Source organism: Panulirus ornatus, chromosome 5 (assembly GCF_036320965.1).
Source record: "Panulirus ornatus isolate Po-2019 chromosome 5, ASM3632096v1, whole genome shotgun sequence".
NCBI classification, from domain to species: Eukaryota; Metazoa; Arthropoda; class Malacostraca; order Decapoda; family Palinuridae; genus Panulirus; species Panulirus ornatus.
In genome coordinates this window covers 28,931,080-28,947,356 of record NC_092228.1, presented here as the reverse complement: position 1 = coordinate 28,947,356, position 16,277 = coordinate 28,931,080, and the positions used below count along the sequence as shown (strand labels likewise).

At 40.8% G+C, this 16,277-nt stretch overlaps 1 protein-coding gene across 3 annotated transcripts in view; it reads left to right on the top strand.

The window, feature by feature from the left end:
- The first annotated feature begins 10,899 nt into the window (after positions 1 to 10,899).
- Positions 10,900 to 16,277, top strand: part of LOC139748645 (uncharacterized) — a 163,000-nt gene continuing 157,622 nt past the window's right edge. The window contains exons 1-2 of one of the 3 annotated variants that reach the window (XM_071661890.1): positions 10,928 to 11,009; positions 11,944 to 12,049. Coding sequence is in view for 1 of the 3 variants with exons in the window: in XM_071661889.1 (XP_071517990.1) it covers positions 10,930 to 11,009 (80 nt within the window). In the remaining 2 variants the exon portion in view is untranslated. The other 2 variants (XM_071661889.1, XM_071661891.1) reach the window with 2 other exon arrangements.

Below are 16,277 nucleotides of genomic sequence, written 5' to 3'. Positions count from 1 at the left end.
TTGCATGTTATTTACCTCCTTCCAAAACATCTTTTTATTCTCCCTAAAGTTTAATGATACTCCCTCCCTCTATTTCAATCCTTGCACTTTCCTTGCTTGCAAGTATTGTCCAAACCCCTCTATTTTCTCTTTCTTTAACAACTTTACTGCTTTATCTAATCACTCACTCACTACCTTTTCTAATCTGCCCACCACCCACCTTTCTCATGCCACATACATCTTTTGCACTTACCATCACTGCTTTCTTAAATACATCCCACTCCTCTCACATCATTTGCTCTCACCTTTTGCCTTTCTACCCTGAGTTTCTCCTGGTTCTTCCTCACACAAGTGTCCTTTTGAAGCTCACGTACTCTCACCAGTCTCTTTTCCCCAACATTCTCTCTTCTTTTTTGAAATCCTCTACAAATCTTTACCCTCTCCTCCACAAGATAGTGATCAGACATTCCTCCAGCTGCCCCTCTCAGCACATTAACATCCAAAAGTCACTCTTTTACATGCCAGTCAATTAACAAGTAATCTTATAGTGCCCTTTGACCATCTCTCTTACTTACATACGTATACTTATATATGTCTCTCTTTCTTTAAACCAGGTATGTTCAGTCACCAGTCCTTTTTCAGCACACAAATCCACAAGCTCTTCACCATTTCCATTCACAACACTGAATACCCCATGTACATCAATTATACCCTCAACTGCCACATTACTCACCTTCACATTTAAATCCCCCATTACTAATACCTGGTCTCATGCACCAAAGTTGCTGACACACTCACTCATCTGCTTCCAAAACACTTGCCTCTCATGATCTTCCTTCTCTTGACCAGATGCATAAGCACCAGTAATCACCCATCTCTCTCCTTCCACTTTCAGATTTACCCACATCAGTTTAGAATTTACTGTCCCACAACTCTTGCTTCAGGGTAGTGCTACCCCTCCCTTATCTCTTGTCTGCTCACCATCCCCTGACTTTCCTCCCAAGACTTTTCCAAAGCATTCTTCCCCTTTACCCTTGAGCTTCATTTCACTCAGAGTCAGAACATCCAGGTTTCTTTCCTCAAACATACGACCTATCTCTTCTCATCTCGGTTACATCCACACTCAATCTGAGCCTTTGAGGAGTATGAGCCCTCTCTGCATGAATCCTTCTTATGTTAACCCTTTCAGAAATTGAAATACAAGGAGGGGAGGGTTTTCAGCCTCCCTCTCCTGCTCCCTTTAGTCACTTTCTATGATGCGCAGGGGATACCTGAGAAGTGTTCTGTGTGTCATAGAAGGTGACTAAAAGGGGTGGGAGCAAGGGCTGGAAATCCTTCCCTCCAGTTTTTACTTTTCCAAAAGAAGGAACAGAGAAGGGGGCCAAGTGAGGGTTTTCCCTTTAAGGCTCGGACTTTGGTCTTGACGCTACCTCACTAACATGGGAAATGGCTAATATGTGTGGGAAAATTATATATATATATATATATATATATATATATATATATATATATATATATATATATATATATATATATGTATATATATATATATATATATATATATATATATATATATATATATATAGCGTGACGAAGCAAAAAAAAAGATATATATATATATATATATACATATATATATATATATATATATATATATATATATATATATATATATATATATATATATATATATATATTATCCCTGGGGATAGGGGATTAAGAATACTTCCCACGTATTCCCTGCGTGTCGTAGAAGGCGACTAAAAGGGGAGGGAGCGGGGGGCTGGAAATCCTCCCCTCTCGTTTTTTTTTTTTTTTTAATTTTCCAAAGGAAGGAACAGAGGGGGCCAGGTGAGGATATTCCAAAAAAGGCCCAGTCCTCTGTTCTTAACGCTACCTCGCTAACGCGGGAAATGGCGAATAGTTTGAAAAAAAATATATATATATATATATATATATATATATATATATATATATATATATATATATATATATATATATATATATATCCCTGGGGATAGGGGAGAAAGAATACTTCCCACGTATTCCCTGCGTGTCGTAGAAGGCGACTAAAAGGGAAGGGAGCGGGGGGCTGGAAATCCTCCCCTCTCATTTTTTTTTAATTTTCCAAAAGAAGGAACAGAGAAGGGGGCCATGTGAGGATATTCCCTCAAAGGCCCAGTCCTCTGTTCTTAACGCTACCTCGCTAATGCGGGAAATGGCGAATAGTATGATAGAAAAAGATATTTTTTTTTTTTTTTTTTGCTTTGTCGCCGTCTCCCGCGTTTGCGAGGTAGCGCAAGGAAACAGACGAAGGAAATGGCCCAACCCACCCCCATACACATGTATATACATACGTCCACACACGCAAATATACATACCTACACAGCTTTCCATGGTTTACCCCAGACGCTTCACATGCCTTGATTCAATCCACTGACAGCACGTCAACCCCGGTATACCACATCGCTCCAATTCACTCTATTCCTTGCCCTCCTTTCACCCTCCTGCATGTTCAGGCCCCGATCACACAAAATCTTTTTCACTCCATCTTTCCACCTCCAATTTGGTCTCCCTCTTCTCCTCGTTCCCTCCACCTCTGACACATATATTCTCTTGGTCAATCTTTCCTCACTCATTCTCTCCATGTGCCCGAACCATTTCAAAACACCCTCTTCTGCTCTCTCAACCACGCTCTTTTTATTTCCACACATCTCTCTTACCCTTACGTTACTCACTCGATCAAACCACCTCACACCACACATTGTCTTCAAACATCTCATTTCCAGCACATCCATCCTCCTGCGCACAACTCTATCCATAGCCCACGCCTCGCAACCATACAACATTGTTGGAACCACTATTCCTTCAAACAGACCCATTTTTGCTTTCCGAGATAATGTTCTCGACTTCCACACATTCTTCAAGGCCCCCAGAATTTTCGCCCCCTCCCCACCCTATGATCCACTTCCGCTTCCATGGTTCCATCCGCTGACAGATCCACTCCCAGATATCTAAAACACTTCACTTCCTCCAGTTTTTCTCCATTCAAACTCACCTCCCAATTGACTTGACCCTCAACCCTACTGTACCTAATAACCTTGCTCTTATTCACATTTACTCTTAACTTTCTTCTTCCACACACTTTACCAAACTCAGTCACCAGCTTCTGCAGTTTCTCACATGAATCAGCCACCAGCACTGTATCATCAGCGAACAACAACTGACTCACTTCCCAAGCTCTCTCATCGCCAACAGACTTCATACTTGCCCCTCTTTCCAAAACTCATGCATTTACCTCCCTAAGAACCCCATCCATAAACAAATTAAACAACCATGGAGACATCACACACCCCTGCCGCAAACCTACATTCACTGAGAACCAATCACTTTCCTCTCTTCCTACACGTACACATGCCTTACATCCTCGATAAAAACTTTTCACTGCTTCTAACAACTTGCCTCCCACCCCTTATATTCTTAATTATATAATTATATATATATATATATATATATATATATATATATATATATATATATATATATATATATATATATATTGTTTTATATTATATTTTTTATTATACTTTGTCGCTGTCTCCCGCGTTTGCGAGGTAGCGCAAGGAAACAGACGAAAGAAATGGCCCAACCCCCCCCCCCCCATACACATGTATATACATACGTCCACACACGCAAATATACATACCTACACAGCTTTCCATGGTTTACCCCAGACGCTTCACATGCCTTGATTCAATCCACTGACAGCATGTCAACCCCGGTATACCACATCGCTCCAATTCACTCTATTCCTTGCCCTCCTTTCACCCTCCTGCATGTTCAGGCCCCGATCACACAAAATCTTTTTCACTCCATCTTTCCACCTCCAATTTGGTCTCCCTCTTCTCCTTGTTCCCTCCACCTCCGACACATATATCCTCTTGGTCAATCTTTCCTCACTCATCTCTCCATGTGCCCAAACCACTTTAAAACACCCTCTTCTGCTCTCTCAACCACGCTCTTTTTATTTCCACACATCTCTCTTACCCTTACGTTACTCGATCAAACCACCTCACACCACACATTGTCCTCAAACATCTCATTTCCAGCACATCCATCCTCCTGCGCACAACTCTATCCATAGCCCACGCCTCGCAACCATACAACATTGTTGGAACCACTATTCCTTCAAACATACCCATTTTTGCTTTCCGAGATAATGTTCTCGACTTCCACACATTCTTCAAGGCCCCCAGGATTTTCGCCCCCTCCCCCACCCTATGATCCACTTCCGCTTCCATGGTTCCATCCGCTGCCAGATCCACTCCCAGATATCTGAAACACTTCACTTCCACCAGTTTTTCTCCATTCAAACTCACCTCCCAATTGACTTGACCCTCACCCCTACTGTACCTTATATATATATATATGTATATATATATATATATATATATATATATATATATATATATATATATATAATATATATATGAATAGTATTGAAAAGAGAGATATACATGAGTATACATATGTAAGTAGGAGAGATGGCCAGAGAGCGTTATTGGATCACATGTTAATTGATAGGCACGCGGAAGAGAGACTTTTGGATGTTAGTGTGCTAAGAGGTGCAACTGGAAGGATGTCTGATTATTATCTTGTGGAGGTGAAGGTGAAGATTTGTAGAGGTATTCAGAAAAGAAGAATGTTGGGGTGAAAAGAGTGGTGAGAGTAAGTGAGCTTGGGAAGGAGACTTGTGTGAGGAAGTATCAGGAGAGACTGAGTACAGAATGGAAAAAGGTGAGAACAAAGGATGTAAGGGGAGTGGGGAAGGAATGGGATGTATTTAGGGAAGCAGTGATGGCTTGTGCAAAAGATGCTTGTGGCATGAGAAGCATGGGAGATGGGCAGATTAGAAAGGGTAGTGAGTGGTGGGATGAAGAAGTAATAGTATTAGTGAAAGAGAAGAGAGAGGCATTTGGATGATTTTTGCAGGGAAGTAATGCAAATGAGTGGGAGATGTATAAAAGAAAGAGGCAGAAGGTCAAGAGAAAGGTGCTAGAAGTGAAAAAGAGGGCAAATGAGAGTTGGGGTGAGAGAGTATCATTGAATTTTAGGGAGAATAAAAAGATGTTTTGGAAGGAGGTAAATAAAGTGCGTAAGACAGGGAAACAAATGGGAACATCAGTGAAGGGGGCTAATGGGCAGGTGATAACAAGTAGTGGTAATGTGAGGAGATGGAGTGAGTATTTTGAAGGTTTGTTGAATGTGTTTGATGATAGAGTGGCAGATATAGGGTGTTTTGGTCAAGGTGTTGTGCAAAGTGAGAGGGTTAGGGAGAATGATTTGGTAAACAGAGAAGAGATAATAAAAGCTCTGCAGAAGATGAAAGCCGGCAAGGCAGCGGGTTTGGATGGTATTGCAGTGGAATTTGTTAAAAAAGGGGGTGACTGTATTGTTGACTGGTTGGTAAGGTTATTTAATGTATGTATGATTCATGGTGAGGTGCCTGAGGATTGGCGGAATGCTTGCATTGTGCCATTGTACAAAGGCAAAGGGGATAAGAGTGAGTGCTCAAATTACAGAGGTATAAGTTTGTTGAGTGAATATTCCTGGTAAATTATATGGGAGGGTATTGATTGAGAGGGTGAAGGCATGTACAGAGCATCAGATTGGGGAAGAGCAGTGTGGTTTTAGAAGTGGTAGAGGATGTGTGGCCCAGGTGTTTGCTTTGAAGAATGTATGTGAGAAGTACTTAGAAAAGCAAATGGATTTGTATGTAGCATTTATGGATCTGGAGAAGGCATATGATAGAGTTGATAGAGATGCTCTGTGGAAGGTATTAAGAATATATGGTGTGGGAGGCAAGTTGTTAGAAGCAGTGAAAAGTTTTTATCGAGGATGTAAGGCATGTGTACGTGTAGGAAGAGAGGAAAGTGATTGGTTCTCAGTGAATGTAGGTTTGCGGCAGGGGTGTGTGATGTCTCCATGGTCGTTTAATTTGTTTATGGATGGGGTTGTTAGGGAGGTGAATGCTAGAGTTTTGGAAAGAGGGGCAAGTGTGCAGTCTGTTGTGGATGAGAGAGCTTGGGAAGTGAGTCAGCTGTTGTTCGCTGATGATACAGTTCTGGTGGCTTATTCGGATGAGAAACTGCAAAAGCTGGTGACTGAGTTTGGTAAATTGTGTGAAAGAAGAAAGTTGAGAGTAAATGTGAAAAAGAGCAAGGTTATTAGGCACAGTAGGGTTGAGGGTCAGGTCAATTGGGAGGTAAGTTTGAATGGAGAAAAACTGGAGGAAATGAAGTGTTTTAGATATCTGGGAGTGGATTTGGCAGCGGATTGAAGCGCAAGTGAGTCATAGGGTGGGGGAGGGGGCAAAAGTTCTGGGAGCATTGAAGAATGTGTGGAAGTCGAGAATTTTATCTCGGAAAGCAGAGATGGGTGTGTTTGAAGGAATAATGGTTCGAACAATGTTATATGGTTGCGAGGCGTGGGCTTTAGATAGAGTTGTGCGGAGGAGGGTGGATGTGCTGGAAATGAGATGTTTGAGGACAATATGTGGTGAGGTGTTTTGATCGAGTAAGTAATGAAAGGGTAAGAGAGATGTATGGTAATAAAAAGAGTGTGGTTGAGAGAGCAGAAGAGGGTGTTTTGAAATGGTTTGGTCACATGGAGAGAAAGAGTGAGGAAAGATTGACTAAGAGGATATATGTGTCAGAGGTGGAGGGAACGAGGAGAAGTGGGAGACCAAATTGGAGGTGGAAAGATGGAGTGAAAAAGATTTTGAGTGATCGGGGCCTGAACATGCAGGAGGGTTAAAGGCATGCAAGGAATAGAGTGAATTGGAACGATGTGGTATACTGGGGTCGACCTGCTGTCAGTGGATTGAACAAGGGCATGTGAAGCATCTGTGGTAAACCATGGAAAGTTCTGTGGGGCCTGGATGTGGAAAGGGAGCTATGGTTTCGGTGCATTATTACGTGACAGCTACAGACTGAGTGTGAACAAATGTGGCCTTTGTTGTCTTTTCCTTGCACTACCTCGTGCACATGCGAGGGGAGGGGGTTGTTTTTTCATGTGTGGCAAGGTGGTGATGGGTATGAATAAAGGCAGACAGTATGAATTGTGTACATGTGTATATATGTATATGTCTGTGTGTGTATATATATTTATACGTATTTTTTCTCCCCTATCCCTGGGGATAGGGAAGAAAGAATTCTTCCCACGCACTCCTCACGTGTCGTAGAAGGCGACTAAAGGGGATGGGAGCAGGGGGGGCCCAGAAACCCTCCCCTCCTTGTATTTTAACTTTCTAAAAGGGGAAACAGAGGAAGGAGTCACGCGAGGAGTGCTCATCCTCCTCGAAGGCTCAGATTGGGGTGTCTGAATGTGTATGGATGTAACCAAGATGAGAAAAAAGGAGAGATAGGTAGTATGTTTAAGGAAAGGAACCTGGATGTTTTGGCTCTGAGTGAAACGAAGCTAAAGGGTAAAGGGGAAGAGTGGTTTGGGAATGTCTTGGGAGTAAAGTTAGTGAGAGGACAAGAGCAAGGGAAGGAGTAGCACTACTCCTGAATCAGGAGTGGTGGGAGTATATGATAGAGTGTAAGAAAGTAAATTCTAGATTGATATGGGTAAAACTGAAAGTTGATGGAGAGAGATGGGTGATTATTGGTGCATATGCACCTGGGCATGAGAAGAAAGATCATGAGAGGCAAGTGTTTTGGGAGCAGCTGAATGAGTGTGTTAGTGGTTTTGATGCACAAGACCGGGTTATAGTGATGGATGATTTGAATGCAAAGGTGAGTAATGTGGCAGTTGAGGGAATGATTGGTATACATGGAGTGTTCAGTATTGTAAATGGAAATGGTGAAGAGCTTGTAGATTTATGTGCTGAAAAAGGACTGGTGATTGGGAATACCTGGTTTAAAAAGCGAGATATACATATGTAAGTAGGAGAGATGGCCAGAGAGTGTTATTGGATTACGTGTTAATTGATAGACGCACAAAAGAGAGACTTTTGGATGTTAATGTGCTGAGAGGTGCAACTGGAGGGATGTCTGATCATTATCTTGTGGAGGCGAAGATTTGTGGGGGTTTTCAGAAAAGAAGAGAGAATGTTGGGGTGAAGAGAGTGGTGAGAGTAAGTGAGCTTGGGAAGGAGACTTGTGTGAGGAAGTACCAGGGGAGACTGAGTACAGAATGGAAAAAGGTGAGAACAAAGGAGGTAAGGGGAGTGGGGGAGGAATGGGATGTATTTAGGGAAGCAGTGATGGCTTGCGCAAAAGATGCTTGTGGCATGAGAAGCGTGGGAGGTGGGTTGATTAGAAAAGGTAGTGAGTGGTGGAATGAAGAAGTAAGAGTATAAGTGAAAGAGAAGAGAGAGGCATTTGGACGATTTTTGCAGGGAAAAAATGCAAATGATTGGGAGATGTATAAAAGAAAGAGGCAGGAGGTCAAGAGAAAGGTGCAAGAGGTGAAAAAGAGGGCAAATGAGAGTTGGGGTGAGAGAGTATCATTAAATTTCAGGGAGAATAAAAAGATGTTTTGGAAGGAGGTAAGTAAAGTGCGTAAGACAAGGGAGCAAATGGGAACTTCAGTGAAGGGGGCTAATGGGGAGGTGATAACAAGTAGTGGTGATGTGAGAAGGAGATGGAGTGAGTATTTTGAAGGTTTGTTGAATGTGTTTGATGATAGAGTGGCAGATATAGGGTGTTTTGGTCGAGGTGGTGTGCAAAGTGAGAGCGTTAGGGAAAATGATTTGGTAAATAGAGAAGAGGTAGTAAAAGCTTTACGGAAGATGAAAGCTGGCAAGGCAGCAGGTTTGGATGGTATTGCAGTGGAATTTATTAAAAAAAGGGGGTGACTGTATTGTTGACTGGTTAGTAAGGTTATTTAATGTATGTATGATTCATGGTGAGGTGCCTGAGGATTGGCGGAATGCTTGCATAGTGCCATTGTACAAAGGCAAAGGGGATAAGAGTGAGTGCTCAAATTACAGAGGTATAAGTTTGTTGAGTATTCCTGGTAAATTATATGGGAGGGTATTGATTGAGAGGGTGAAGGCATGTACAGAGCATCAGATTAGGGAAGAGCAGTGTTGTTTCAGAAGTGGTAGAGTATGTGTGGATCAGGTGTTTGCTTTGAAGAATGTATGTGAGAAATACTTAGAAAAACAAATGGATTTGTATGTAGCATTTATGGATCTGGAGAAGGCATATGATAGAGTTGATAGAGATGCTCTGTGGAAGGTTTTAAGAATATATGGTGTGGGAGGCAAGTTGTTAGAAGCAGTGAAAAGTTTTTATCGAGGATGTAAGGCATGTGTACGTGTTGGAAGAGAGGAAAGTGATTGGTTCTTAGTGAATGTAGGTTTGCGGCAGGGGTGTGTGATGTCTCCATGGTTGTTTAATTTGTTTATGGATGGGGTTGTTAGGGAGGTGAATGCAAGAATTTTGGAAAGAGGGGCAAGTATGCAGTCTGTTGTGGATGAGAGAGCTTGGGAAGTGAATCAGTTGTTGTTCACTGATGATATAGCGCTGGTGGCTGATTCATGTGAGAAACTGCAGAAGCTGGTGACTGAGTTTGGTAAAGTGTGTGAAAGAAGAAAGTTAAGAGTAAATGTGAATAAGAGCAAGGTTATTAGGTACAGTAGGGTTGAGGGTCAAGTCAATTGGGAGGTAAGTTTGAATGGAGAAAAACTGGAGGAAGTAAAGTGTTTTAGATATCTGGGAGTGGATCTGGCAGCGGATGGAACCATGGAAGTGGAAGTGAATCATAGGGTGGGGGAGGGGGCGAAAATTCTGGGAGCCTTGAAGAATGTTTGGAAGTTGAGAACATTATCTCGGAAAGCAAAAATGGGTATGTTTGAAGGAATAGTGGTTCCAACAATGTTGTATGGTTGCGAGGCGTGGGCTATGGATAGAGTTGTGCGCAGGAGTGTGGATGTGCTGGAAATGAGATGTTTGAGGACAATATGTGGTGTGAGGTGGTTTAATTGAGTAAGTAATGTAAGGGTAAGAGCGATGTGTGGAAATAAAAAGAGCGTGGTTGAGAGAGCAGAAGAGGGTGTTTTGAAATGGTTTGGTCACATGGAGAGAATGAGTGAGGAAATATTGACCAAGAGGATATATGTGTCAGGGGTGGAGGGAACGAGGAGAAGTGGGAGACCAAATTGGAGGTGGAAAGATGGAGTGAAAAAGATTTTGAGTGATCGGGGCCTGAACATGCAGGAGGGTGAAAGGCGTGCAAGGAATAGAGTGAATTGGAACGATGTGGTATACTGGGGTTGACGTGCTGTCAGTGGATTGAACCAGGGCATGTGAAGCGTCTGGGGTAAACCATGGAAAATGTGTGGGGCCTGGATGTGGAAAGGGAGCTGTTGTTTCGGTGCATTATTACATGACAGCTAGAGACTGAGTGTGAACGAATGGGGCCTTTGGTGTCTTTTCCTAGTGCTACCTCGCACACATGAGGGGTGAGGGGGATGTTATTCCATGTGTGGCGAGGTGGCGATGGGAACAAATAAAGGCAGACAGTATGAATTATGTACATGTGTATATATGTATATGTCTGTGTGTGTATATATATGTGTACATTGAGATGTATAGGTATGTATATTTGCGTGTGTGGATGTGTATGTATATACATGTGTATGTGGGCGGGTTGGGCCATTCTTTCGTCTGTTTCCTTGCGCTACCTTGCAAACGCGGGAGACAGCGACAAAGCAAAATAATAATAAATGATAATAATAATGTATAGGTATTTATATTTGCGTGTGTGGACGTGTATGTATATACATGTGTATGTGGGTGGGTTGGACTATTCTTTCGTCTGTTTCCTTGCGCTGCCTCGCTAACGCGGGAGACAGCGACAAAGCAAAATAAATATAAATAAAATATAATGAATAGTATTTGATCTTTTTTTTTTAATAATTGTAGACCTCATTATTTCATGCCTTTTTTCAGAGATAAAATGGGAAGAGAGAGGGAACGTGACCGGGAACGGGATCGGGAAAGATACCACAGGCACAGGTACATCTGTATTATTTTTGTTGATGGTTTCTTTCATTATATAATCTTGAGATTTTGAAATTATTGCATGTTATACTTTAATATTTAAGTGGATTTATTCAGAATGTGAACTGGGCCCATAGTTCAAATAAGAATTATTTGTACTTAGGCATTGCACAGTGGATAGAGTAATTGGTTTTAGTGGACTCCACTTTCAAGTGGTAATGCTGTGAGAGAGAAGTCACCATAAACTAGTTTGTATCAACATCAGCATATGGAAAGTACAGTGTCAAAAAGTACCTTCTCACCCTGAAGGAGTGCACCTTACCCAGCTCCTGTTTAGCGTGCTACCTCTGAGATGCAGGAGCCCTAAAATGGGGGTCTTAGGATTGTATGAAAGTAGTGATGATTTTAATGTTAATGATAGAACGATAGTGATGATTATGGTGATAAATGACAATAGTAGAGTAAATTATGACTGATTTTATTTTTTCTTCATCTGTCTCACGTTACGTATCGAAGATGAATACCATTTTGAGGAAAGGTATAGGTTTTACCACTTAGAAAAGTGCCAGTCATCATTAAAAATAATGCTTGAACACCAATGATCAAGCTCATCACATGGTACAGGCAGCCTTATTCATACCTTTAAATAAAGTTAGGCACCATGGAAAATAGTACTGCAGTTTTTTGAGAAATATCGTGACGTACCATGGGTTATCATTCCCATTAGGTATTGATAGTTACCATAGTGGCCATTTTCTAGGCCATATGTTACCATTGGTAGTCATGTGATCACCTTGATTTTGGAAATTTATACTTTTTTATCAAGTTTATATTAATTGAACATAAGAACTTCTTCAGATTTGATAGTTGATATTTGATTTTAACTTAAGTACACATAAATATGTCTTTAGCTTCATAAAACTGATATTTTATCTCTTGGGATTTTCAGTAACTTTCTCGCCCATGGAAACTGCCAAAGTGTACCAGTAGGGCACCAAAGTACCACAGTACATATGATGACATCTATGATTCTGGTGCACCAGTATATGCTACCGGTAATACCCCACACCTCAGCCTCTTGATGTACATAAGCCTCATTTTAAGCAAGAGAAACAAGAATGAGTAAACACTAGAATTTTTGAATTCACCAAATTGGGATTAAACAGAAAGGAGCAAACAGAGAGAGAAATTATCTTCGTTACCCTGCTGAAGTGGGTTGAGGAACTGAAAACCATCTAAATAGCACCACAGGTTCTCATCCATCATGAAAACTGAGTAAAGCAGAATAGCAGATAATCTTACAGAAACCCCTTCAACCAGGTTGACTCACTCTGGGTTGTTGCAAGTGGTACGCCAGTATTGGCTGAAGTTTGAAATCTGCCATGTTCACATTCAGAACTAAGGTTAGTCAGCCCTTTGCTGTCTTGAACCTAGGTGCGATTTCTTACTTTAGAAATTTTGTTCTAAGCATCCTTCTCCACAGTTAGCTAGTTTTGTCAAAAGTGAAGAACTTACAGTTGAGTTCAGTTTTCAAGCCAGGCTGCCTCCTGCAGGGCAGGCTTGGAATTGTTGGTTGCCTCAGTGTCTGCACTTGTTTCCTGCTTAGTGCTATGTTATGTAGGATTTGTTGCCTTTAAATCTCTGTGGCCATTTGCTACTGGGGTTGAGTTAATCAGACCAGGAGTGGTCTCCTGACATCCTCTCAGACCAGGAGTGGTCTCCCTACTTCCTCAGAGTTTATTAGATCATTAAGGCTTCTTTCAGATCTCATGGGGTCAGTATTGGAGCTCACATTTGCTCTTGATCTAAAGCGTAAAGATTTTGGGTTTTCTCCATTTTTTAAATCCTTTATTTAATCATTTTTTTAAACTATAGAAACAGTTGGTGATATGTACTATTTTGGTTTTAGTTTTTTGTTTACTCTTTCACCCCATGTTCCGAGGCCATCCAAGCAAATGACTTACCTGTGTCGGGCTGCTCCAGTATTTTGATCTGAGAATCAAGAGAATATTTTTAGCCTTTGAAAATGTGTAGAAAGACTTGTATAATAAGTATTTCATGTACAGTATGCAGACAGGTGCTGGTTTTGGGACAGTATATGTAACTCCTAGGGTGGATGTGCACAAATGTGGCTACTGTTTTTTAGTTTGCTGATGTTACCTTGCTGAGATGGGAATAGCAGAAAACCATATAATGATTCAGAAACATGCTCCCTTTTCACCCCAGTCCTCAAGTTTTCGATGTCCCTTTATGATATGGAAGAAATGGACATAAAACCAGATGAAATATGGAAAAAAGTGAGCTAATATACCTTATATGGATGTGCTATGACACTTAAGTATTATTCTGAGATCCCAGGTGGATGAAGAGGAGGAATGGTTGGGTGGTAAACTTAGTAATGCAGATTCACTATATTCACATATTCTTTTAGGATGCTGGTGACATATCTTTAAATAATTGCAACAGAGAGTTGTAGTCTTGGAAGCAAGTGCTGGTGTAAAGAGCGTTACCATATTCATTGCATGCTTGAATAATTGCTGCAGAGAGTTGTAGTCTTGGAAGCAAGTACTGGTATAAAGAGCGTTACCATATTCATTGCAGCATGCATTTTATTCCCTCTTTCAGTCAATATGCACACTGACAATGCCTTTTAGCCACTTTCCTTTTCCCACTTGATGGGAGATGCTGAAGAAAACGCCTAATAACAAAATCTTTGTAGTGAGCTGGTAAGGACCATCTACAGTGTCAGCCTCTGTGTACAGAAAAGTGAAATTAATATACTTTTCCAGTATTTGTTCAGGTGCATTGTCCTTGAATTCTCTTTAATGTTCTCTAAATAGTTTTCATGAATTACCTATCGTGTGTTTGAAAGAGTCATGTCAAGTAATTGAAAGTTTGCATATTTGACTTATCTTCTGGGCATATATTCTTTGTAGAAACTAACACAGCATATAGCTTCATTATCTTATAATCACTCAAGGTTTAATTTCTCCCTTGCCTTCATTTGTCCCTTTTGAATGTTGTGAGCATGGTGATCTCATACTTTTCATGTTAACAGAGAGGGAGCATGTCCCCTGCTTTGAACATCTTATTCATTATATTTTCCTCTCTGGATGAATGTAGGTACTGTGTGTTTTTTGTTTAGCTTCACTGTCCAGCAATTGCCAGTATTATTGTCCATCAGGTATTGGTGCAAGGCTGGACTTGTGTACCAGCTGTTATATAGAATAGGGCCATTTTTTAGGTACTTTTCAATGAACACTTTTACTATTGCCCCACACATACTGCATAGCTGGTAATTTTTGGGAATGTCTGCGTTGCTGCCCATGTACCCTTCTGTATCAATCACCATTCCTGTCTCATTCACAGGGAACAGCTGTATTTATTCCATGTGCTAAGATGGAGGTATTGTTTGAATGAAAGTTTTCTTATGAACAGCACTAGTAGTTCATCTCTTACAGGTTTTTGAAATGGCCTGAAAAAAATCACAAACATTTTTTCTTGGCAGCAAAATCACAAGCTTGATTCTCCACTAACAGTCTGATTGATCTTTTTTTTTTATATTCTGCAAAGTTTGGGATATTAATAGTGGTCTTGATCCTATTCCTGGTCATGTTTTCCACATATAGGTGTGCTGAGAAGGGTCAGTTTTCCAGTACGCTAATAAAACTATTTTTTTTTTAAATATAGCATTAACTAAACAAGTGTCAAGAAGATGGAGTTCACTCACAGTAGTATTATGCCATCATGGTGACTTTTTTTGGTACCATTTAATACTCAAAAGCACATTCTAGTTTCATTGCATATTGAACTAGGCTTCCTTCAAAACACATCTCAAGAAATGAGAGTTCTTTTGTATTTTCATTCCCACTAAAACTTTAGTTACTCTAGCATCATGTCTTTCAAAGTATGGCATATTTGGAGTGAAATTTCCATGCTAAGGTTTATGTATCTCATGTTTAGGGAATGACACAAAGGCAACACCCTGGTAGCCACACCGATAATATCAGAGTGGTTCAAAATGTGCCTGTGAACATTAGTGTTATGATGACCTTCACATCTGCAATAGAGGTCATCATGTTATGATCAAGTTATGAGTCCTGGCTTGTCGGGGTTAAGTGTTAAATGTGATCTGTAAACAGTGAAGAGAGCCTGTGATTTATTTTTGGCAGTTGCTGATATGGCATGAGCAAAAGCATACCCGAGTCTTGACCATCTTGGAAGAAAGGTATGTTCATAGGCAAGAGCAAAAAGAAGGAATACTGGAAGAATTGATCTGAGTGCCCCAAGTGTTGATAGACCCAACTCTTAAAGGTGGGAAGGTTGTAAGAAGCAAGAAAAAAAGAAAATGAAAGAGAATTTCACACTTCATTGTTAGAGGAAAGAGGGAAATATAAGTCATTGCTCATATGGTTCATGCAGCCTGATGCATGCAGTGAGTCTAGTTCATTAGGGCTGGGACACATGGAAACAGCTCATTAGTGGCCGAAATGAAGTGTCTGGAACATAGAGAAGGAACGTTAGACGGAAAGGAATGATTAAAGAAGATTGATGGTAGGAGATTTAACACTGGTGCGTAGATATCTCAGTGTGTGTCTTTCCTAATTCTTTCTGACCACCAATATGAATTTCACAGTGCTATGCCTACTGGTGAATCGTTCAATGTCTCGCCTCTACTCCTCCTCCTCCTCCTCTTTTGGGTATTACATAGAAACGTTTGTGATAGCCCTTAACATCTCTAAAGCATCTGGTAGGGTGTGGCATAAATCTTTGCGTTCTGAACTCCTTTTCTTTGGTTTACTGCCTCGCTCTATTCCCAGATGCATAGTTTCTTCTATGTCCTTTCCATTGCTGTGGTTTGCAAACTTCACCTTGCTTTCCCTCTCATCCTTCCTCCTGTACATGTCCTTTTTCAGTACTGAATGTCCTCTCACATTGAACCGGTGCAATATTTCAGAATGGGGAAGCAATTGCATATCTAAATGTAATAGTGCAAAAGTGCAGGTTTTCCCTTTGCTTTCTCCAAGAGTCATATGTGTGCCCCTGTTGAGTTTCAAAACATCACAGTTCAACTTTTAACTTTGTAATATGTAAACATACCTCTGTAAACTGAAAACCCCATATCATCAGTATCAGAGTTTGCTTTCCAAAGACTGGGGTGTTGTATAGATACTGTGATTATTTTCTTCCCTCCACCTGTGTTGGCTGGAGTGGAATGAAAAATCATCCTTCTCGTCACTTCCTTGCAAGACATCCTTGTAACCACTAATATTTGTACACCAT